Consider the following 23160-nt stretch of genomic DNA (forward strand, 5'->3'; position numbering starts at 1 on the left):
ATGGACCTTGATTCGATCCCCCAGCGTCTCAAATGGTCCCCCAAGCTAGGAGCGATTTCTGAGCACAGGAGTAACCCCTAAGTGTCACTGGGTGTGAGCCCCCCCAAAAAAAACAAACAAACAAACAAAAAAACAAACAAGAAATCCTACACTATCTTTGATTCTTTGAAACTGGTTTTTCCTTGAGTGAAAAGGGCTGAGGGGATGAGAGGCAAGAACCAAGCATAGTTTCCTTTGGTGCTGTCCCAGAGCCCTGTCTAGGAAGAGTCCTGCTGTGAAGTCGCAGAGCCATACTGGCCAGTACTTGATGTGAGGGTGCTCATTCCAGTCCCTTTCAAACATTTTCTGTGTATTTTATAGTCTTGGATAGAGAAGGTCTTTATTAAACAGGACACCATCATTAGAAAACAAAAGATGATGGGGTTGACTTCACAAAAGTAGAAATTCCTTTATCATGGGAAAGAGGGGGAAAAGCCAAGTTACAAAATTTTTTGTAGCAGATTTGAATTTCTATAGTGTTTCCACCTTCATAATGTAATTTTTATAAACACTAAGAAAATCAATGAAACAGAAGAATCAGGAAATATTTGAAGGAAAAAAAGTAAAAGCACTATTAGTACCTATAGGGGCATTTAAGGCCATCAATAATCAGTTTAACAGACTTAAAATGTAATAAAGTTGTGACTGAGGAGAACTTTTCCTGAGACCATGAAGAAAGACTTTGGGGTTAGACAGCCTAGTATATCTGGAGCCTGTAGTAGGTCTTAATGGAAGGATGCTTTATGGGTAGGGACTCCCTGTTTTTAGGCCAAATGTTTTTCCTTTCTATTTTCCCCCAACTTTTGCTGCTTCTACGCAAAATACTGCCACTTTTTTCTTTTTTTTTTATCTTTTAGATAGGGGAATCCTTCCTTTTTTCATAGAACCTTGGACACAAATTATTTTGTTTTACCTCATATTTCTGCATTTCTCTAAAATTTAAGGAAAAAAAAAAAAAAGAATGGGGCCAGGGGCCAAGTGGTCTCAGGTGTATTGGTGGAGATAAAAAAAAAAAAAGGCAGAACCAAATATACAAATCAAAGTCAACAACAGAATCAAGAGATCCAAACTATAACAATCTAAAGTTAAAATGGTGGGCCGGAGAGATAGCGTGGAAGTAGGGTGATTCCTTGCATGCAGAAGGACGGTGGTTCTAATCCTGGCATCCTATATGGTCTCCTGAGCCTGCCAGGAACGATTTCTGAGTGTAGAGCCAGGAGTAACCCCCAAGTGCTGCTGGGTGTGACCCAAAAACAAAACAAAAAACAAAAAAAGTTAAAATGGACCAGTTATATTGGCAGGCCAGAGGCCAAAGGATGGTGGTGGTATAAGGATGCACTCTAGGAACATTGGTGGAGGGAGGTCAACACTGGTGGTAGAATTAGCTCTAATTCACCGTATGTCTGAACTCCAACTATGAAGAACTTAGTAAATCACAATAGTTTCAATAAAATAAAATTTTTTTTTTAAAATATGGAATGCTTCACAAATTTGCGTGTCGTCCTTGCGCACGGGCCAAGCTAATCTACTCTGTATCCTTCCAAATTTTTAGTATATGTGCTGCCGAAGCGAGCACAAAAATAAGGTTTTTGTTTTGTTTTGTTTTGGTTTTTGGTTTTTGGGCTACACCCGACAGTGCTCAGGGATTACTCCTGGCTATCTATTCAGAAATAGATCCTGACAGGCATGGAGGACCATATGGGGTGCCGGGATTCGAACCAACCACCTTAGGTCCTGGATTGGCGGCTTGCAAGGCAAACATCACTGTGCTATCTTTCCAGCAAAAATAAATTTTTTTTTTTTTTTTTTTTTTTTTTTGGTTTTTGGGTCACACCCGGCGGTGCTCAGGGGTTACTCCTGGCTGTCTGCTCAGAAATAGCTCCTGGCAGGCACGGGGGACCATATGGGACACCGGGATTCAAACCAACCACCTTTGGTCCTGGATCGGCTGCTTGCAAGGCAAATGCCGCTGTGCTATCTCTCCGGGCCCAAAAATAAAATTTTTAATGTAATAATAAAGTCCAGTATTGGAGCAGTATAGATAGCTGTGACTTTGCCCCCTGCTGGGGACAGTGCAAACTGATTTTAAAAGCCAGATCTGGCAATAACTCTCAAGTGTAAAAATGTGCTTACTGGGGCTGGAGCAATAGTACAGTAGGTAAGTCACCTTGCATGTGACTGACACAGGTTTAATTCCTGGCATCCCATATGGTCTTCCAAGTAATGTCAGGAATGATCCCTGAGCATCTGGGTATGGCCCCTAAACAAATAAAAATTGCTTATCATTGGAGTTAGAGTGATAGTACAGTGTTGCTTTGCATGCCATGTCTAGCCCTCCTACACCTGTTCTAATAAACCTGGACAAACCCAGGTTTATCCACAGCACCTCATATAGTTCCCCAAGCAGTGCCAGGAGTGATCTCTGAGTGCAGAGCCAGGAGTAAGCTCTGAACATCGTCAAGTATAGACCAAAAACAAAACAAAAATGTCTTGTCATTGATTAAACAATTTACTTCCAGTATTGCTTTCCATCTTTGTTGAAAGATCATTGACATGAACAGTGTTTAAGTTGGAGGTTACAGTACATGGTGATAATATGATGGACAATATTGCAAATATTTGCAATATTGCAAATAATTGACAAAGTAATGTGCACCGACATTTTTTTTGGTTTGTTTTTGTTTTTCGGGCCACACCCATTACTCATGGCTAAGTGTTCAGAAATTGCCCCTGGCTTGGGGGGACCATATGGGACACCGGGGGATCGAACCGAGGTCCTTCCTTGGCTAGCGCTTGTAAGGCAGACACCTTACCTCTAGGGCCAACTCGCTGGCCCTGTACCGACATCTTTTTACCTTACATAGTTATTGTTAACTCTAATAGTAATCTTTTGTTTGTTTGTTTGTTTGTTTTGGTTTTTGGATCACACCTGGCAGCGCTCAGGGGTTACTCCTGGCTCTACACTCAGAAATCGCTCCTGGTAGGCTCGGGGACCATATGGGATGCCGGGATTTGAACCACCGCCCTTCTGCATGCAAGGCAAACGCCTTACCTTCATGCTATCTCTCCGGCCCCAACTCTTAATAAAATAATAATCAGGGTCGGAGAGATAGCACTGCAGAAGGGCGTTTGCCTTGCACGCAGCTGTTCCAGGATGGACGGTGGTTCAAATCCCAGCATCTCGTATGGTCCCCAGTGCCTGCCAGGAGCCATTTTGAGGTCAGAGCCAGAAGTAACCCCTGAGCGCCACTGGGTGTGACTCAAAAACAAAACAAAAAAAAATTAAAATAATAATCAACAAACCTCATATACTAGTTTTGAGGCTATGGGTCTGGGGAGATAGGGCTGGTGGGGCACTTGCATTGTGGGCAGCTGATCAACATGAAATCCCTGCTACCACACAGGGTCTCCCAAGTACCACTAGGAGTGATTCCTGCATGAAGAATCAGAAGCAATCCCTGAGTGGGCTGTATGACCCAAAAAGCAAAATAAAAATGTCTAGAAATAAATAAGGTTAAAAAAAAAACAGCATGCGGTCCCACAGAGGAGCCTTTATTCCCATGACACACTGACCTTTATAAGAAGAGTAAAAGTTATTTGACACTCAAAAGACTTTCTACAGTCTGCACCCAATTCCTTGTCTCCCTGGAGCCCCGAGAGGCCAGCAGAGGCTCTGATAGTACTGTCAGGTGTGTATCCACAGTCTTCCAGTGGAATACTTGTCACTGGGTCTGAACACTTCCTGGCCTATGGAAGCTCCAAGTCAGTGGTGCCACAAAGGCACTCAGATACCATACTGTACCTCTGGTGATCCTGGGAAAGCCAGGCAGAGTCCCTGAGGATGAGCTCTGAGAGGTTGCCTATTACGTCAGTAATGGTTCCCACATTGCTGGTACAGACCTACTGAAAGTGCAAGGTGTCCCTCCTATTCCATGAGTCAACCTTGTCAACCTGTCCCCATTCTGTTAAGGTAACAGATGCTGTGCCTGGCTGCACTCTGGCACATTTTCCCACCAAATCTTCACTCCTGGTGCTTGTGTCAGAGGGCACAAAAACTGCCTAAAGTCCTCACACATTTCTGCTTATAACTGTTTGGTCCAAGGCTCACACCCAGTAGTGCTGGGGTTTGATGAAGTTTGAAGCGACTGACATGTACAAGATAGGTGCCTTCATCTCTACGCACACTTTATAGGCGGGATGCTCACTCGGTGGTACTCACAGCCCCTGAATATGTCATAGTCATGAGTCCCAGGAAAGAGCAGCCAGCTCATATTCCTCTGCATGGGACACCTGGGATTTGAGCACAGGATCACACGTTTATGTCTGATCCCCTGCAGTGTCTCTAGATCCTGAGGTGTAGAAACAGCAAGCAGCACAGTGTTAGCACTGATAGGGCTGTATTTTGGTTTTTAGGGATGACTCAGCCACTATAGTAAAGAGCGAGTTGGGAGGCTGAGGGATGAGCCTGCGGCTTGTTGACTTTGATCCCCAGGAGGACCTCGTGTTCTTCCTAGCATCAGGCCAAGCATTGAATCAGGAGTAGCTTCACAGCACTTCTGGATATGGCCCAAAACCCAACCAAATAAAACATTTTATGGGACTGAAAGGCCTGAACTGGACTAGACTGAAAGGTCCAGTCTATCCTCCTGCTTCTTTCTGGCTCTACAGTTTTTATTATTGTTTATATCATTGATATCTATTCCCTTACTTATGAAGCAGGAATAAATATTCTCGGGAGGGAGGGTGTAAAAATAACTTTATTTTATGTTCAGAAAATAAAGTTATTTTTATGAGGAAGAGGAGACCAAAGGAGAATGGAAGGTCAGGAAGCTCTGAAGCTTTTCTCTTTTGGCCTTAACCAAATGCTCTGGGTTCTGTCATACACTCCCCAATGAATGTGCTAGCAGAGGGGCAGTGTTAGCACCAGTCCAAGCCCGCAGGCTCTGGCCAGACTCTCCTAACAGAAGCCAGCAGGGATAGGTGGGGGCCCTCCCACTCTACTTTTCTTCTACATCAGCAGTGCTGTGTGTCCCAGACATTTTGGAGACCATCTCCAAACATGGGCTCTGTGCTTTTTGCTCTTTCCAGCTGCTGCTTCTTTGTGACCAGACATTAATTTATGGAATTGGACCTCTGTGGTCATAGCAAAAACTAGCTTTTTGCCATTGTGTTGTTACAGATTCTACATCCTGAAGCTCAGACTCTGAACATAGAGGGATGTGATATTTCAGATACTGCACTCCAGCATGTGTGTAACTGCAGAAAGTTGAGGACATTAAACTTAAGTTCCTTTGAGAAAAAGAAAAACACCATCACTTCTGAAGGTATGTTGATTCCCCCTGAATAAACTGATCTCTTTTGACCTTCAACTATAGTTTTGGAATCGAGAAGAGAAAAATGTCAGGTGATGAACCCAAAATGCAGTTGCTGTCAGAAATCAGCACTTGAGAGGGAAGATATGATGCCAGAAACAGGCCTGACTCAGTTGCTGGTCATGGGGAGTTTGTAGCCCCTCATTCCTGGTGCCACTTTGTTCTCAGGCCAGAGCTCAGTTCTGTAGAACTGTAGAGGGATAGGGCTGGGCTGGTGCTCGGCTGACAACAGGGACTAGACTTGTAGGCTGTCTGCCTGTGGGTGCCCTTTAGTTGTGACTCGCAAATTCAAATGAGTATTAAGAAACAGACACAGAGGGATCACATAGGCACATGTCAGATCAGAGATAGAATTTCTAGTACTTGGTCATTTAAAATGTCAAAGAAAAAATGTGTAAAAATATTCAAACGGGGGCTGGCGAGGTGGCGCTAGAGATAAGGTGTCTGCCTTGCAAGTGCTAGCCAAGGAAGGACCACGGTTCGATCCCCTGGCGTCCCATATGGTCCCCCCAAGCCAGGGGCAATTTCTGAGCACTTAGCCAGGAGTAACCCCTGAGCATTAAACTGGTGTGGCTCGTAAAACCAAAAAAAAAAAAAAAATTTAAACTAAGTCAAAGAGAATTAGAATTCTTGCTGGCAACTAATGCATTAAGAGCTGTGTTATATAAGTCAATACTGTTTTAGGTGTTTTATAAATAAACCTGCTAAGTCCTTTTTATTTGAGTTTTTTTACTTTGGGGTGCATACATGGAGGTCAGGGGTTCACTCTTTGGAGTTTTCAGAGGACCTGGCACTGTAGGTGACTCAAACACAGAAACTCCTGCATGCAAAGCCTGCATTCAGCCCTGGTACTTTCTGGCCCTCGGGTATTTTGGACATTGTGTCACATGGAATATTGAGTCAGCTGAGACAGCCAGCTCTACTATTTTTCTGTGCAAGGCCTTGTTCCTAAAATTTAGTGTCACTATTGGTTTGTGGATTTTAAATCACTTTTATTTCTAACATAGAATTTCTCTTTTCCAAAGAAGAGATGGGGACTAGGTGCTGGGAGAGAGCACAGCTATCTTGCTGATCTGGACTTGGTTTGAGTTCCGGCTCTGTGAGGCAGCCTTGGAGTCCCTAGCACCTTACAATGTGGTCTTATATGTCCCTGGTGGCTTTTCGCATCTCCATGTCTGAGCATTATCTTATCCTCCATTCAACACAGGGTTCAGTTTGCATTTTGGAAGCACAGGCCTGGTTGAATGGGAATTGCCCGCTCAGCTTGGGAGCAACACCCAAACAAAGAAACTTCAATCTTGCTTCTCATAGAGGTAACCCGGAGATTGAGAGCCAAATGGGGTTGGAAGTCATTGGTGAAGGGAAGCAGACACTGATGAAGGCATGGGATTGAAGCTTTGTAGGCCTGAAACCCAGTCATAAATAACTCTGTAATTTTATAGTTACAACATTAAAAGAAAAAGAAGAAAAGAGAATAAAGAAAAGAAACAGATGCTTATTTGACACCTGGGTTTCTGAGATGGCTATGGTTCATTGCCTATATATTGCCGTCATCTTGGTTATTAGCAAGTTAAGGTATTTATGAAGTTGCCAAGAAGTATTACATTTAAATACCATGTAAAATATTTGCTAAGAACAGTTTTTATGTGAACATTGATTACTTGTTATGGAGTCAGACAGAAACTCAGAATCCTAAAAAGAATGTCAAGGAGTTTTATTAGCCAGCGATTGCACAGGATTTCAGACAGGTCCAATTTATGCAGCCCCGTTTCTCTGTCTAAGTAGGCTTTTTGTGGCACTAGACAGAGATACACAGTCTGGAAAAGTGATTAATCAACAAGTCTGTCGCAACAACACTGATAAGAGAGCAGATGGGCAGCAGAAGGGCTACAGTCCATTATCTGTGAGCAGTCCATTATCCTTTGAGCAGTTCTAATTTATGATCCTGTTAGCTGTGGTATTTTCTTATCTTGAGAAAGCCAGACAGACAGCTCTGTTTTATGGCCCTTCTTTTCTCAGACAAATCCTCTGTTGTTTTAAGGAATTGACTGACTTATAATACGGTTGCTCTTATGCCATCACAGACTAAAAGTTCTTTCTTAAATGGGGCCAGAGCAATAGTCAGCAGGTAGGATATTTACCTTGCATGCAACTGACCTGGATTCAATCCCTGGTACTCCATAAGATTCCCTGAGTTGCACTGGAAGTGGTCAGGCCCTTTGAGCTCCTCAACCCACAATGAATCTTCAATAACCATGGCAGCAAGTGAGAATGTCCTGCGAGATACACCTTGAAGGCTGTGCTAGTAGGTGTTGATCCTGCTGATGCTAACATGGAAATAGACCACATCTGTGGGCATCTACCTGCCTTTAGCTCACCAAGACATAAATGGATTCTAATGGTTTTCCCTAGGAATCAAAGCGGTGGCGTCATCCTGTTCGTATCTGCAGGAGGTTTCTTTGAAAAGGTGCAGCAATGTCACCGATGAGGGGGTCCTGGCCTTCGCTCGCCACTGCCGGCTGCTCCGCATCATCAAGCTGAGTGGCTGCTGGGGCCTCACCAACGCGGCCTTACAAGCACTGGGCGAGAACTGCCCCCTGCTGCAGTGTATCGACTTCTCCTTCACACAGGTGAGGGCAGGCACCAGCGCCTGCCCACACAGAAAAGCCAACAGGACTGCCCACCCGTGAGCTTTAGGGGCTGCATGATTGTACTTGAGCCTGGTGCGTCCTCTCCATTTCTTGTGAGTGTACAACTGAGGCAATGATGCTGACTGGAGATAGGCAACTCCCTGAGTGAAAAATGACGAGGAGGTTTGCTCTGTCTTCTCCCTCACCGCCATGTTGCCTCTCTCCTCAGGTGTCCGATGACGGTGTGATGGCACTCGTGAGTGGGCCCTGTGCCCAGAAACTAGAGGTAAGCTTTATCCCCAAAGATGATGCTGACCATGTGCTTTATTCTCAGAAATTGTTTACCTGGGGGCCAGAGTGATAGCACAGAGGTAGGGCATTTGCCTTGCATGCGAACGACCCAGTTCCAATCACCAGCATCCCATATGGTCCCCCGAGCCTGCCAGGAGTAACTTCTGAGCTGCATCCCCCTCACCCCCTTGTGGGGTGGTTGCCCAAAAACCAAAGAAAGAAGAAATTATTTACTTGCTTTCCGGTCTCATGCAGTGAAACTTGGGGCCCTTATGGTTTCAGAGATAGATCTGGGGCTTGTGTGCTCAGCCTGTATCCCTGATCTTTGAATGACAGTACAGCAGGTGGGACTTTTGCCTTACACCTAGCTGACCTGGATTCTATCTCTTTGAGCTTCTCCCCAGTTAAACCTCAGAGGTTTAAACGAAGGCCATATCCTATGTGCTATCATTCTGGCCCCAAGTTCAGGGGTGCATCTGTGCGTCTTTAGCTCTGTTCACAGAGTAGAGAAGGCCTGGTGAGGCCAGGAGATAACATGTACTTTAAAATGAAGACCCAGGTTCAAAGCAATAGCATAGTGGGCAGTGCATTTGCCTTGTACATGAAAGACCCAGGTTTAATCTGTTGCATCCCATATGGTCCCCTGAGCCCACCAGGAATGATTGCTGAATGCAGAGCCAGAAGTATTTTCTGAACACCACCAGGTGTTGCCAAAAGTTAAAATGCTAAAAAAAAAGGGGGGAGGGGGGATAAAACTGAAGCGAAAGTCTAGAATTTTCATATCTGACTAATGTTCCATCAGGACTCCTTACCTCTTACTGTCATCGTTTTCTGCGATTCTTTTTTTTTTTTTTTTTTTTTTTTTTTTTTTTGGTTTTTGGGCCACAACCGGTTACGCTCAGGGGTTACTCCTGGCTATGTGCTCACAAGTTGCTCCTGGCTTGGGGGACCATATGGGACACCAAGGGATCGAACCTCGGTCCATCCAAGGCTAGCACAGGCAAGGCAGGCACCTTACCTTTAGCGCCACCGCCCGGCCCCCGTTTTCTGCGATTCTTAAAGGGCCCCAGAATAGGGCACATAACATAAAGATTATTTGGAACTGTAGATGTTTGAGAACCGACATAGGAAGTACAAAGCACTTTCTGAAGCACCAGCCACTTCTCAGGCCTTACAGTAGAGCAGAGCCAACTCTACTTTAGCCCCTGCAAAAGACTCCTTGGCTGCAGAGGAACCCCAGAGACAGAACACAGCTGTCCTGAGGGCCCTGGTCTCCACACTCACCCTCTGCGCATACCCATTCTAGACTTTCATCCAGCCACATTTTTGGCGAGTACCTGTGTAAATAAACTTTATCCTTGTTCTGGCTAATTTTTTTTTTTTTTTTATTCACAAGCCTACAAAAGACAGATTAAGAAAACAAATTCATCCTCCACATTCACCCTATACAAACTTTGTGGGACTCTATAAAGAGGCTTTGGCTACAGCCCTGAGCTGTGTCCCACCTCCACTTTAAAAAAGCTTTCCATTTTAACTACTTATTCCTTTTTATAAATGATTGACTATATCTTTCTTTTTTTCTTTTTTTTTTTTTTTTTGGTTTCTTGGGCCACACCCATTTGATGCTCAGGGGTTACTCCTGGCTAAGCGTTCAGAAATTGCCCCTGGCTTGGGGGGACCATATGGGACGCCAGGGGATTGAACCTCGGTCCTACCTTGGCTAGCGCTTGCAAGGCAGACACCTTACCTCTAGTGCCACCTCGCCGGTCCCGATTGACTATTTCTTAACTAATCAATCTCAAGTTCCTTTTGTTTTGGGGGCCACATCTGACAAGTGCACAAGCCTTGCTGCTGGCTCTGCACTCAGGAATCATCCCTGTAGGGCTTAGATAACCATGTGGGATGCCAGGAATTGAACCCAGGTTAGCTGTGTGCAAGGCAAATGCCTGACTTGCTGTACTCGCTCTGGCCCTTTTTCAGTTTCATTTTGGTTTTGTTTTCAGGTATTGCTAAGGGTTGCCTTGGCTCTATGTTGGGGATCACTGCTAACAGTGCGTAGGGGACCACATGTGCTTGCCAAAGTTCAACCCTGGGATTCCCATGTGCAAAGCATGAGCTTTGATCCTCTCTGCGGCCCATATTTTGTTCCTTACTATCAATAACATTGTAGGGGGCATCTCTGTTCCCTTAGTGCGTGAATAAGAGTTTTTCTCTGTAGTAAATGTTTGCCATTGGAGTTACTCAGTCCAGGCTATCATTAATTACAGGTGGGATCAACTGTCAAAGCTTCCTACATTCCAGATTGCTGAAAACTAATATTAGTCTTTTTCAATAAAGCTCATCTTAGATGCAAATGTTTCTCCCTTGCACCCTTTTTTGTCATTCTCACGGGAAGCGACACACATACTTGGCTGTGATGTTTGCCTAATTCAGTAGTTCTTTTTCTGTCAGAATTTCCCCAACGCTGTTACTATCCATGCAGGCCTGTTGTTGTAAAGGGTGTTCCCTTAATCAAGTAAGCAAACTAGATTACTTGTTCTCCTGCCACATATGTAGCATATCTGTGTCAGGAAAAGGAGTTATACTCACTAGTGGGCTGATCCCAGACAACAAGGGTATCTGAGAACATCAGCCACAAGCAGTGGTCTTACAGCATTGTTATAGGACATTATTGCAAGTTTATTGTTATTTTGCTTCATGGTCAAGCTATGTATGTGGGGCATATACATCATGGTATTTTATTAATATGCTTAAAGGGTGTTTTCTGGGGCCGGGCGGTGGCGCTAGAGGTAAGGTGCCTGCCTTACTTGCGCTAGCCTAGACGGACCGCGGTTCGATCCCCCCTCCCCCCCCCCCCCCCGGCGTCCCATATGGTCCCCCAAGCCAGGAGCGACTTCTGAGCGCATAGCCAAGAGTAACCTCTGAGCGACACTGGGTGTGGCCCAAAAAACAAAAAAAAAGGGTGTTTTCTAAAATCCGCATTTTCTTAACTTGGAACAGGGACATTCATTCAATGTGCAGACAGGAAATGCATCTTTTAATTTTTTACCCCAGGCCCAGAAACACAATGCAGAAAAGCCCTCTACATTCTTATGTTCATTGCAGCACTATGCATAGTAGTCAAAAATCTGAGATCGGAAGAGTGGATAAAGAAACTGTGGTACATTTATATAGTGGAATACTATGCAACTATTAGGAAAAATTGAAGTTATGAAGTTTGCTTATATATACATAGATATGGGAAGTATTATTATTGATCTAAATGAGTAAAAGTGAGAGGGATAGACATAGAATGATCACACTTATTTGTGGGATATAAAAAAATAAGTATTGGGGCCGGGCGGTGGCGCTGGAGGTAAGGTGCCTGCCTTTCCTGCGCTAGCCTAGGACGGACCGAGGTTCGATCCCCCGGCATCCCATATGGTCCCCCAAGAAGCCAGGAGCAACTTCTGAGCGCATAGCCAGGAGTAACCCCTGAGCGTCACAGGGTGTGGCCCAAAAACCAAAAAAAAAATAAATAAATAAGTATGGTCGTAATATCCAAAGGCAATAGAGACAAGAGCCCAGAGGGCCAGTCCATGGTAGGAAGCTTGCCACAAAGAGCGGGGAAGTGCAGTTAGGGCAGAGAAGAGACCACTGTGACAGTGATAGTTGGAAATGATCACTCTGGACAAGAACTGGGTGCTGAGAGGAGATAAAGTAATATGCTTAATACCTCTTCAGTAACAATATGCAAATCACAGTGTCTCAAAGAGGAAAAATACCAGAGAGGCAGGCAGCCAGGAGGGCAGAAAGGAAACTAGGGAAATGTGCACTGGAAAAGGGCATTGTACATTATATGGCTGAAAATAATGAACAACTTTGTAATTGTATCTCATGGTGATTCAATTAAAGAATTTATAATTTTGCTAAAAAATAATTTTAAAAAATGTCCACCATGTGCTGAAGAGATAGTATAGCAGAAATGGCTCTTGCCTTACACTTACCCAGGTTTGATCCCTGGCTCCTACTTAATTTGGACCCCCAAGCACCACCAGCAGTGATTTCTTCAGGCTGAGCATCAATGGGTATGGTTCAAAGCCCAAAAATTAATGAAATTTCTCACCCACAAGCAAATACATCTCTTTAGTATTTGTGCTATATATCAATTATAAAATCAAAGATCTATATCATGAATTTCCATCACAAACCATGTTTCATACTATCTTTGTTTTCCTATAGGAGATCAATATGGGATATTGTGTGAACCTGACAGATAAGGCCGTCGAAGCTGTCTTAACATGCTGTCCACAGATCCAGATACTTCTCTTTCTTGAGTGCCCCCTGATGACTGGTGAGTGCTGGGACATTCTCATCCTGGTTATCTTTACCTGTGTCTCCTTATCATAGGGCAGATATGGTGCCAGTTGGTGCATTCTTGGTAGTTCTTTCTGCAGGGAAAGAGGCTGGTGTCTGGTGTGGTCCACGCTCATTGGGGCTTAGGAAGTATGGGACTGCACTTAGGTCTGTTTGTTTGGGGGGAGGTTGGGTCACACAGTGCTGTGCTCCGGGGCTTTTTCTGGCAGTGCTCAGTGGTCCATATGTCTGAGCAGTGCTTTGGCAATGGGTTGCACTTAGAGTACTAAATATGATGTCCTGTGCAGATGAAGAAATTTAGGTCTATAATGCACCTCTCTACAATGCTCATCATCTATGATCGCTTCAGGTGAGACCTTTGATACTTACAATTTGGTAGACTCTCCACTGGTGAGGCAATTCACTAGGGGAATTAAGTCATCATAGCCCATGGGTGTCAGCATCAATGACACTGTATGCCCCAGATGCTACAGCCACCTCTCTCCTGCCATTCCTCCCTGGCCATAGCCCACACTAGCTTGGATCCCACCACCAACCAGTCTTCACAAACCCAACTTCAATTCTCTGATATTGTGTGAACAGTTGCTCTCTTAGCCAAATTCTTCTACCCCACCGTCCTGTTCCAGCCCATCCAGGTGGCTTTCACAAGCAGAGAACATGAAAGGAGGACACAAAAGAAGCCCACACTGTCCATAGGACACACATACTTACTTAGACCACATTTCTTCAAGATAGTGAGAATCCTAGTGGAAGCCTGCTAGAGTCAGCCAGAGGGCACTAGTGCCTTGGGGTGCCATTTGTTTTGTCTGTAAAGTAGGTGCCTGAGTGATTGCTCTCTGGAAGGGACATCATGAATTTGAGGTCTTTGCTGTTTCCCAGCTCCCGTCCCCTCTCCTGCTTCTAGATTCTCACCATAGCCTCTTACTCTGGGTCTGGTGTTGACACACTGTGTCTTCTGAGCTCCAAGACCACGGACAGGCCACATTCTCCAGCTCATCTCCTAGGAGCCCACTAATGTTGTGGGATCATAGATTTAGAAACTAAAAGAACCAAAATAATTTTGAGTCTGTTAACCAGAAAATGCACAGGATCCCAGACCCAAATCAACTTAGCATCAATCACAGTTTTTCCAAGTCTTTTAGATGGTTCATCTGTCAGGATGTCAGGCAAGGAGTATAGCAAATGTACGGAATCATTTATGTTAGTGTTACAATTTTAGTTACAGTTCTGAGAAAGCATCAATCACTGATCACAGTCATAGGAGTGTCTGGATATGGCTATTTCTGAAATTTTGCTATCAGGCAAAATGGTGGTCTGAGGACAGGATAGTTGCCCTCGTGCTAAGCTGTCGTGTTACCCACTGGTTCCCACGAGTTCCGGCCTTATAGGGTATGGGGCTGGAAGAGACCCTCTCCCCAACTTTGCATCCCCCTCATCAGAGAGCCCTCCACCAGAGCCTGATACCAGGCAATAATGCTGTTAGCAGTTTAGGACTAGTTACATAGTAACTCCTTCAAGTCCTGCCTATTGATTTTATTCCATCCCAAGAACTCATTGCCAGAAGTCTCCCCAACATCCTTCCTGCTTTACTAGTACACTTAGGATTGAAAGGAAATTCTAGCCATCTTCTAGAGCTAGCTCTCTTTGAAAAAACAAACAGGATGGGGCCGGGCGGTGGCGCAAGAGGTAAGGTGCCTGCCTTGCCTGCGCTAGCCTTGGACGGACCGCGGTTCGATCCCCCGGTGTCCCATATGGTCCCCCAAGCCAGGAGCGACTTCTGAGCTCATAGCCAGGAGTAACCCCTGAGCGTTACTGGGTGTGGCCCAAAAACCAAAAAAAAAAAAGAAAAAACAAACGGGCCGGGCAGTGGCGCTGAAGGTAAGGTGCCTGCCTTGCCTGCGCTAGCCTTGGACGGACCGCGGTTCGATCCCCCGGTGTCCCATATGGTCCCCCAAGCAAGGAGCAACTTCTGAGCACATAGCCAGGAGTAACCCCTGAGCGTTACCGGGTGTGGCCCAAAAATCAAAAAAAAAAAAAACAAAAAAAAAAACAGGGTCAAAACAGTAGTACAGCACATGCTTGCCTTGCATGTGGCCGAGCATGGTTCAGTCCCCCATTCCATATGGTCCCCTGAACATTGCCAGGATTGATTCCCAGAAGACCACCGCAATGTTTCTTGAACAGAGTCAGTAGTAACCCAGCACATTGCCAGGTATCACCCCCAAACAAAAACAAACCAAAAATCCTCCTTCCTAGTTTTCACTTATCATTCGATCTTTCTTGATACTTTATGATTTGTTTTTGGTCACACCTATTAGAGACTACTTCTGTATTTACTGTTGTTCTGGGTAATATTCAGGAGACTGCAGTGCCCAAAAACTGAGGCCCAACTCCCTGCATGTACAGCAAATGCTGGGTCCTTAGAATACCCTAGCTTCCCACTTTGATGCTGTGAATGGATTTGACACACGGAATTCAAACATTGATTTAAACCAAAGACATTGCTGACCATTGACTTTTTTGCTTGCTTTGAATTGTGTCTGGTTCTTTTTCAACAACTAGCCCGAGTCCTAAATCAGCTGTTAGTCACTGTTCTTCAGGCCATACTCTGAGATGGTGGTCACTAGTGAGCTCAGAGCCAGGAGTGTCCTGAAGAAGAATGAGCACTCCTTGACAGTGTAAGATTGTGTCCTTGGACTTGGTGTGGTGAATGAGAAGGACCCTGGGTGATCATCCAATCCAGCATTATTCATTGTTTACTCTTCAGGTCATTGCACTTGCGGGTGGGTGTTGCTTGACTTGCTGACTTTGGGGATGCTCCTGAAACAGGTGCTCTGATGTGCTCTGATGTGACATCATTTAAAAGAAGATGCAAATAAAATAATGCCAGTCAGAGTCTGAACAATGCAGAGAGGTTGCCTGCCTTACTCTCCTCCATCCCTTAGTTGCTAGAATTGTGACAACCAGGAATGCAGTCAGGTCACATCTAGGTGGGTGAGTCCCTGAATCTCTAACTTGCTGAGCACCACACCCCATTAGCTGTTTAAGAGGTAAGGCTTCTACAGAAACAAAGAAGGCACAGGATTTTGGTCCTGGGAAACTAAGTCTAATCTATAAGGTCCCCTTATCTGTACATTCTACCTGCTGGAGATAGGTTCCATTATCAGTGCATCCAGGCCTGATGGAGACATCTCATTTTCTGCAATTCCATCTCACTTGCCAATGGGTCCTGTTATTTGGTTTGTTCAATATATCTATCCCCTATTTACATATTTACAAGTGGAACTGTGCCCATAAAAAGTATATAAGCCGGGACTTGAGTTTCGATAAAGGGAATTGGATTTGGATTTGGCTGGAATCCTTTTCCCATTCTTGTCTGTCTACGTGTCTTTGTGTTACGCGATCTCCCTCTAAGAAAGAATAACCACATCTTAATTGGTGTTCCTGCAGGCAGGGGCACCCACAGTGTCTTAGGGGGTCGGAGAGCTAGCATAATGGTAAGACATTTGCCTTGCACACAGCCAACCCAGGACTGATGGTGGTTTGAATCCCGGCATCCCATATGGTCCCCCGAGCCTGTCAGCGATTTCTGAGAGCAAAGCTTCAGGAGTAACCCCTGAGCACCGCCAGGTGTGACACAAAAAAAACAAAAACAAAAAGTGTCTTATGTGCCTTTCTGAGTCTCATTTGAAAAATTAGATTGTTGAATTTGATATCCCAGTTCTTTTATCTGGGTGCTTCAAAGCCCCCATGGCCCTCTTTCAGACAGCAGAGGCTGGATTGGGGCTCATGGAGATAGGGGCCTCATGTTGTGTTCTGTGATCATGGTCCCAAAAGGACCTTACTTTGTCAGGCCCACACCTGACAGTACTTAGGACTTACTCCTGACTCTGTGCTCAGAGACCACTCCCGATTATTCTCAGGGGACCATCTGGGATGCCAGTATTGAACCCAGGTTGGTCAGGTAAGGCAAGTACACTGTCCTGTTATTCTAGCCCCAAGGAGAAGGGTTGTTTTGAGGATGAACTCTGAGAACCAAAGTCACTATACAGCATGGAAGTGGCCAGTGATGAATAAGCTGCCAAGGGGCCGCTCTGGCCTTGGGAGGGCACCCAGTGGGCAGAGGGGTTTGGGTGAGATGTTGCTACCAGCTGTGTGTACTTGCTTTGCTCACTGCTGTCTTTCAGCCTTCTGTAGACCCCAGTGAGGCTCAGGATTTCACTTCTGGTGATGTTCAAAGGACCCTATGTGCTGCCTGGAATAGAGTACCATTCCCTGATCTCTTCGCCGCTTTCCTGTTTTCTTGACTTTCATTTTATACTCAACTAAGGCATCAAAGATAGAGGGGTATTATTTTTTCTCCCTGTTCCTAAAGTTTTTGGCAAGGGATTATGAAGTGCTCAGTGGTCCCTCAGCTTGTTCCAAAAGTTAATTCTCAGGTACTTTTTCACACTGGTCCTACACTCCTTTCATGGAAAATCGTAATACTATTTTCATATGTCACATCTTTTTTGGTTTGTTTTTTTTGTTTGTTTTTGTTTTTTGTTTTTGGGTCACAATCGGCAGTGCTCAGGGGTTACTCCTGGCTCTAGGCTCAGAAATCGCCCCTGGCAGGCACAGGGGACCATATGGGATGCCAGGATTCCAACCACCGTTCTTCTGCATGAAAAGCAAACGCCTTACCTCCATGCTATTTCTCTGGCCCCCCACATCTTTTAACTTAAAATACATGCAGGTGGGGCCTGAGCAATAGAACATCAGGTAAGGCGCTTGCTTTTTCCAGAGCTGACCTGGGTTCAATCCCCTATGTCCCCCAAAGCCTGCTAGGAGTGATCCCTGAGCACAGCTGGGTTTGACCTTAGAACCCAAACATAAAATACAGGTAGGAGAGCTTCTTCCTATTTGTATACAATAGTCATTTCTTATGGATGATTGACAACAAATATATTAAAAAATAAGCATGCTGGGCCTGGAGAGATAGCACTTGCCTTATATGTAGCTAATCCAGGTTCAATCTTTAGGGATATATAGACCACCCCCCCCCCAGCACTGCCAGGGGTGATTCTTGAGCACTTGCCAGATGTAGCCCATAAACCAAAAACAGGATGTGAGGATGATCTGGCTGTGACATCGTCACTCCCATAGTTTGCCAGGGTTGATTGGACTTATCTGGCTGGCTAGCCAGGTGTCACCTTCCTCCTTTACCACTCCATTGTGTATTCCTTCCTCCACCCCTCCCACCAAGCTGTGCCCTGGGTCAAAGGGGACACTTTCCCCAAATAGAGATGGACTGTTCTTTGGTCGTAGATAGAGTAGCTGCACTGCTCCGCTAGAACTTGGAAACAAGCTCCCCAAAACAAAAAAAGAATAAAGAAAATAATTGGCCACTGACTCTTCCCAGGTAGTGTGGTCTAGCTCTGTGGCATCCTCAGAAGGGGTGGGGCCAGATTCCATTTTCTTCATGAAAAGCAGCTTAGTGCCTCCCCTACATCCTCTGACAGAAATAGCCCAGTTCCACAATTTAGCCTTATCAAACTGCCAATAGGAGTCAGAGTAATAACACAGCAGGTAGTACATTTGCCTTGCACATGGTTGACCCGGGTTCATTCCCTATATGGTCCCTTAAGTCTGCCAGGAGTAATTTCTGAGCACAGAGCCAAGAGTAACCCAAGCACCACTAGATGTGGCAAAAAAAAAAAAAAAAAAAAAAAAAAAAAGAACCAAAACGGTCATGCCATCAAATCTGATTCAGCTCTATTGATCATGAACTAAGCAACACCTCAGAATTTTATAGTAGTGTCAGCCCAGTAGTATCACAGAAAATCTGATGGGAGAGTTACATAGAAATCTACCAAGGTCATAAGAAGCTTGCCACAGAGTGGTGAATCAGGATAGTGAAGGGTCCACTGTGACACTGATAGTTAAAAATGACAAGTTCTTGTGGGTGCTGAATTGAGGATAAAGTGATATGCATGGTACCCCTTCATCAGCAATAGTGCAAACCTGTGTCAAAAAAGAGAAAGAGAAGTAAAATACTTGCCCCAGAGGCAGAGGGAGGGTGGGTGGGAGGGGAACTGGGGACATCAGTGGCAGGAAATGTGCACTAGTGAAGAGTGGAATACATTCTATGACTGAAATTCAACCATGATCAATTTTGTAACCGCAGTGCTTAAATAAAGTAATTACATTTAAAAAAATATCTACCAAGCTCAGTAAGCCTAAATAGTGGCACTGAAGACTCAGCTAGCACCAACTAGAGCCAAGTAAATCCTTAGACACTAACTTTAGTAAGATCCATGGAGAGATAATACAGTTATTTCAAATTGAGCCTTACTGATCTAAGTTTTGATGATTCCATTTGCTTTTGTGTGGTACCAAACAATGTGAAGTAAATTTATTTGGCCTGCAAGGGGTCAGGCGGTGGTGGGACTGGTGTTTAAACATTTATGACTGTATTAGGAGCTACTTGGTAAATTAAAATGTTACAATTAAATTTGGGGGGGGGGGGTTGAGTCACACCTGGCTGTGCTCAGGGGTTATTCCTGGCTCTGTGCTCAGAAGTCGCTCCTGGTAGGCTCGGGGGACCATATGGATGCCGGGATTCAAATTAGCGTCTGTCCTGAATCCAGAACCTTTAAATATAAGAACCTAATACCCACAATAGCTAAAGTGTGAATAAGTTCACCGGGACCATGGAGAATGACTCAGGTTGGACAGTCTGGTATGCCTGGAACCCAGAGTCGGTCTTATGCCAATAAACTTCTGGGGTGAGGCCTTTTTGTAATCAGGCCAAGGATTTTTTTCCGTTTTCCCCATATTTTTTTGGACCTATGCAAACAACGGCGATTGCCACTATCACACCTTTACTATATTTTTTTACTCTTATCCTTTAAGGAAGAAAATACAATTTACTGAACTTAAAAACAAATAACTATAGTAGAATGCCTGTCTCGAATACAGGCAGGGGATGGGAAGGGGGGAGGGTTACACTGGTGAAGGGGGGTATTCTGTTTGTGACTGTAACCCAACTATGATCATGTTACTTAAATAAAAAATATTTAAAAGGAAAAAATCAGCATCTGTCCTGTGTTGGCTACATGCAAGGTAAATACCTTACTGCTGTGCTATCGCTCCAGCCCCCACAATTAAAAATTTTAATTTTAGGGGCCGGTGAGGTGGCGCTAGAGGTAGTCTGCCTTGCAAGCGCTAGCAAGGGAAGGACCGTGGTTCGATCACCCGGCGTCCCATATGGTCCCCACAAGCCAGGGGCAATTTCTGAGCACTTATACCCAGGAGTAACCCCTGAGCATCAAACGGGTGTGGCCAAAAAAAATTTTTTAATTTTATCCGTTCATTCATTTTGAGCCACACCCAGTGGCTCTTGGGTTACTCCTCACTGAGAAATTGCTCCTGGCATGCTCTGGGGACCAGATGGTATGCCGGGGATTGAACCCAGACTTGTCCTGGGGCTGCTGTGTACAAGGCAAACGCCTTACGTCCAGCCCACAATTAAAAATTTTAAATAAGGGGGCCGGGCGGTGGCGCTGGAGGTAAGGTGCCTGCCTTACCTGCGCTAGCCTAGGAGACGGACCGAGGTTCGATCCCCTGGTGTCCCATATGGTCCCCCAAGCCAGGAGCGACTTCTGAGCGCATAGCCAGGAGTAACCCCTGAGCGTCACCGAGTGTGGCCCAAAAACCAAAAAAAAAAAAAAAAAAAAAAATTTTAAATAAGAAAATTGAGCCCGGAGATACAGCACAGCGGTGTTTGCCTTGCAATCAGCCAATCCAGGACCTAAAGTGGTTGGTTCGAATCCCGGTGTCCCATATGGTCCTCTGTGCCTGCCAGGAGCTATTTCTGAGCAGACAGCCAGGAGTAAGCCCTGAGCACTGCCGGGTGTGGCCCAAAAACCAAAAAAAAAAAAATTTTTTTAAATAAGAAAATAAAAAACGGGCCCGGAGAGATAGCACAGCGGTGTTTGCCTTGCAAACAGCCGATCCAGGACCAAAGGTGGTTGGTTCGAATCCCAGTGTCCCATATGGTTCCCCCGTGCCTGCCAGGAGCTATTTCTGAGCAGACAGCCAGGAGTGACCCCTGAGCACTGCCGGGTGTGACCCAAAAAAACAAAACAAAAAAAAAAAAGAAAAGAAAAAACAAGCATTTACAGATATTTAGAAACCATCATAACTAAACCAATAAATATACCAGAATAATTCTAGAAATGCCAGCTAAAATGAAATGAGGACATACAACTTTTTAATTCTGTTCTTTTCAAAGCTATACCCGGACCCTTTGACCCATTTTTCCCCCCATCTTAAAGGTAGATCCATCATAAAATGTCTTCAAAGGGGCCAGAGCAGTGGTACAATGGATAGGGTACTTGCCTTGCATGTGGCCAACCCAGGTTCAGTTTCTGGCATCCCATTTGGTTTCCTGTACATTGCCTGTGTAATTTTGTTATGTTTTGTTTTTTGTTTTTGGGTCACACCCAGCAGCGCTCAGGGGTTCCTCCTGGCTCTACGCTCTGAAATCGCTCCTGGCGGGCTCAGGGGACCATATGGGATGCCAGGATTCGATCCACCATTCTTCTGCATGCAAGGCAAATGCCCTACTTCCATGCTATCTCTCCAACCCCTGCCTGTGTAATATCTGAGTGCTATGCCAGAGTACCTCCTGGGCACCTCTGGGTGAGGCCCAAAAACAAAAAAAAATTTTTTTTCAGAGAAAATAATAAATGCCTGTTTTAAAAGTATTATTATGTAAGTCACTGCAGCAAATATGTACTGGCATTGGTCATCAGTTCAGCTGTCTCCTTTCCTCCCTGTATCACCTAGTTTAATCCTTTAACCTTGTGACCTATACTGGTATTCTTCTCACTACCTTTATTGAAGATATTAAATATTTCCGATCACCATGGACTAATATTTTGCTCTTTTGTCTCTTTGTAGATCGCTCACGAGAAATACTGGAACAATCACTTGGACCAAACAAGCTAAAGCAAGTGATGTGGACTATATATTGATGTGGCTGTGACCTACCAGCTCCGGGAACCCAAGGTCTCTAGCCATTGCCTTGCAGCTGACACTACCCTGTTCTCCTACTGTCTGTTTGAATTTAGGATCAGCCTTGGTTGCTGCCTCTGCTCAGCAGCACCATTCCTTTTGTGTCAAAGCCATTTCCAGGCAACCCGCAGCCTTCTACCTGTCCTGGGCAAGACAGGTGTGTCTCTTTAAATAAACCATTTTCAATGACTTTGGCTTCGTTGAGGATTTCCCATACTACCTAATATTTGAACTCTCCTTGGAGAAACTCACTTCATGGATAAATATTAGAATTCTAAATAAAGCAGCTTCTAAAAGCATGATCACTCCCTCCCTGGTTCTTTTTGGGCTCATGCCTCCCTAAACTGTTTGAATGCCCATTGAAGTATTCAAGAAGCAGAGTTTTAGGCCCGTGAGAGCCCATAAACTGTATTGTTCAATGATTGTGGCCCCGCAGATGGTGCTTGTATGTGGTCAGTACTAGGACACTTGCCCAGCCTCAAACTTGATTGATTTTTTGTGGCTCCTATGGAATGAAAGATACTTGGATAGGGCAAGGTAAATTTTCACAAAATTTTTCTTTTTGGAGAAAGAGGAAAGTGTTCCTTTTGAGTATGGGAGCACTGCATTCGCCTCACCCATGGCACCATTCCAGCCTTTAATAAATAGGGACACCTGAGTACTTCGCCCTCAGTCTCCTTTAAGTTTTGTTTGGGGGCCATAGCTGGCAGTGTTTGAGTTCACTTCTGGCGGTGCTCAGGAGACCATCTGGGATGAATGATGGAACACACTCTCAGTGGTGCACAAGAGAAGTGCTCTACACCATGCTGTACTCCAGCCTCTCAGCTTTATTTTATTTATTTATTTATTTATTTTTGTTTTTGAGCCACACCTGACGGTGCTCAGGGGTTACTCCTGGCTGTCTGCTCAGAAATAGCTCCTGGCAGGCACGGGGGACCATATGGGACACCAGGATTCGAACCAACCACCTTAGGTCATGGATTGGCTGCTTGCAAGGCAAACACCGCTGTGCTATCTCTCGGGCCCTTTTATTTTATTTTTTATTGGATCACATCAATGGTGCTCAGAGCCTACTCTGGGCTCTGTGCTAAGGGATCACTCACTCCTGGCAGGGCTTGAGGGACGGGCCACATATGGTGCTGGGGATCTAACCCAGATTGGCTGCATGTAAGGCAAGCGTCCTACCTGCTGTACTATCTCTCTGGCCTCTCAATTTTATGGTTGCAAACTCTTTATATATTTATTTTATTTTATTTTATTTTTTTGCCACTCCTGGAGGCGCTCAGGGGTTACTCCTGACTCTCTGCTCAGAAATCACTCCTGGCAGGCATGGGGGACCATATATGGGATGCCAGGATTTGAACCGCTTGCAAGGCAAATGCCCTACCACTGTGCTATCTCTTCAGCCCCTT

At 44.9% G+C, this 23160-nt stretch overlaps 1 protein-coding gene and 1 non-coding gene across 2 annotated transcripts in view; one reads left to right on the forward strand and one right to left on the reverse strand.

Moving 5' to 3' along the window:
* The window catches only part of AMN1 (antagonist of mitotic exit network 1 homolog), a 32862-nt gene extending 10815 nt beyond the window's left edge, over positions 1 to 22047 (forward strand). The window contains exons 3-7 of the mRNA XM_049783846.1: positions 5219 to 5363; positions 7824 to 8041; positions 8271 to 8327; positions 12554 to 12665; positions 21635 to 22047. Coding sequence (XP_049639803.1) covers positions 5219 to 5363; positions 7824 to 8041; positions 8271 to 8327; positions 12554 to 12665; positions 21635 to 21708 — 606 coding nt within the window. The 3' untranslated portion in view covers positions 21709 to 22047. The remainder of the gene's footprint in view (positions 1 to 5218; positions 5364 to 7823; positions 8042 to 8270; positions 8328 to 12553; positions 12666 to 21634) is intronic.
* LOC126023658 (U6 spliceosomal RNA) lies at positions 1507 to 1615 on the reverse strand. Its single transcript, XR_007500761.1, has one exon. It is a non-coding gene; the product is annotated as a U6 spliceosomal RNA (small nuclear RNA).
* Positions 22048 to 23160: the final 1113 nt, after the last annotated feature.

This window comes from Suncus etruscus, chromosome 11 (assembly GCF_024139225.1).
Source record: "Suncus etruscus isolate mSunEtr1 chromosome 11, mSunEtr1.pri.cur, whole genome shotgun sequence".
Lineage (NCBI taxonomy): Eukaryota > Metazoa > Chordata > Mammalia > Eulipotyphla > Soricidae > Suncus > Suncus etruscus.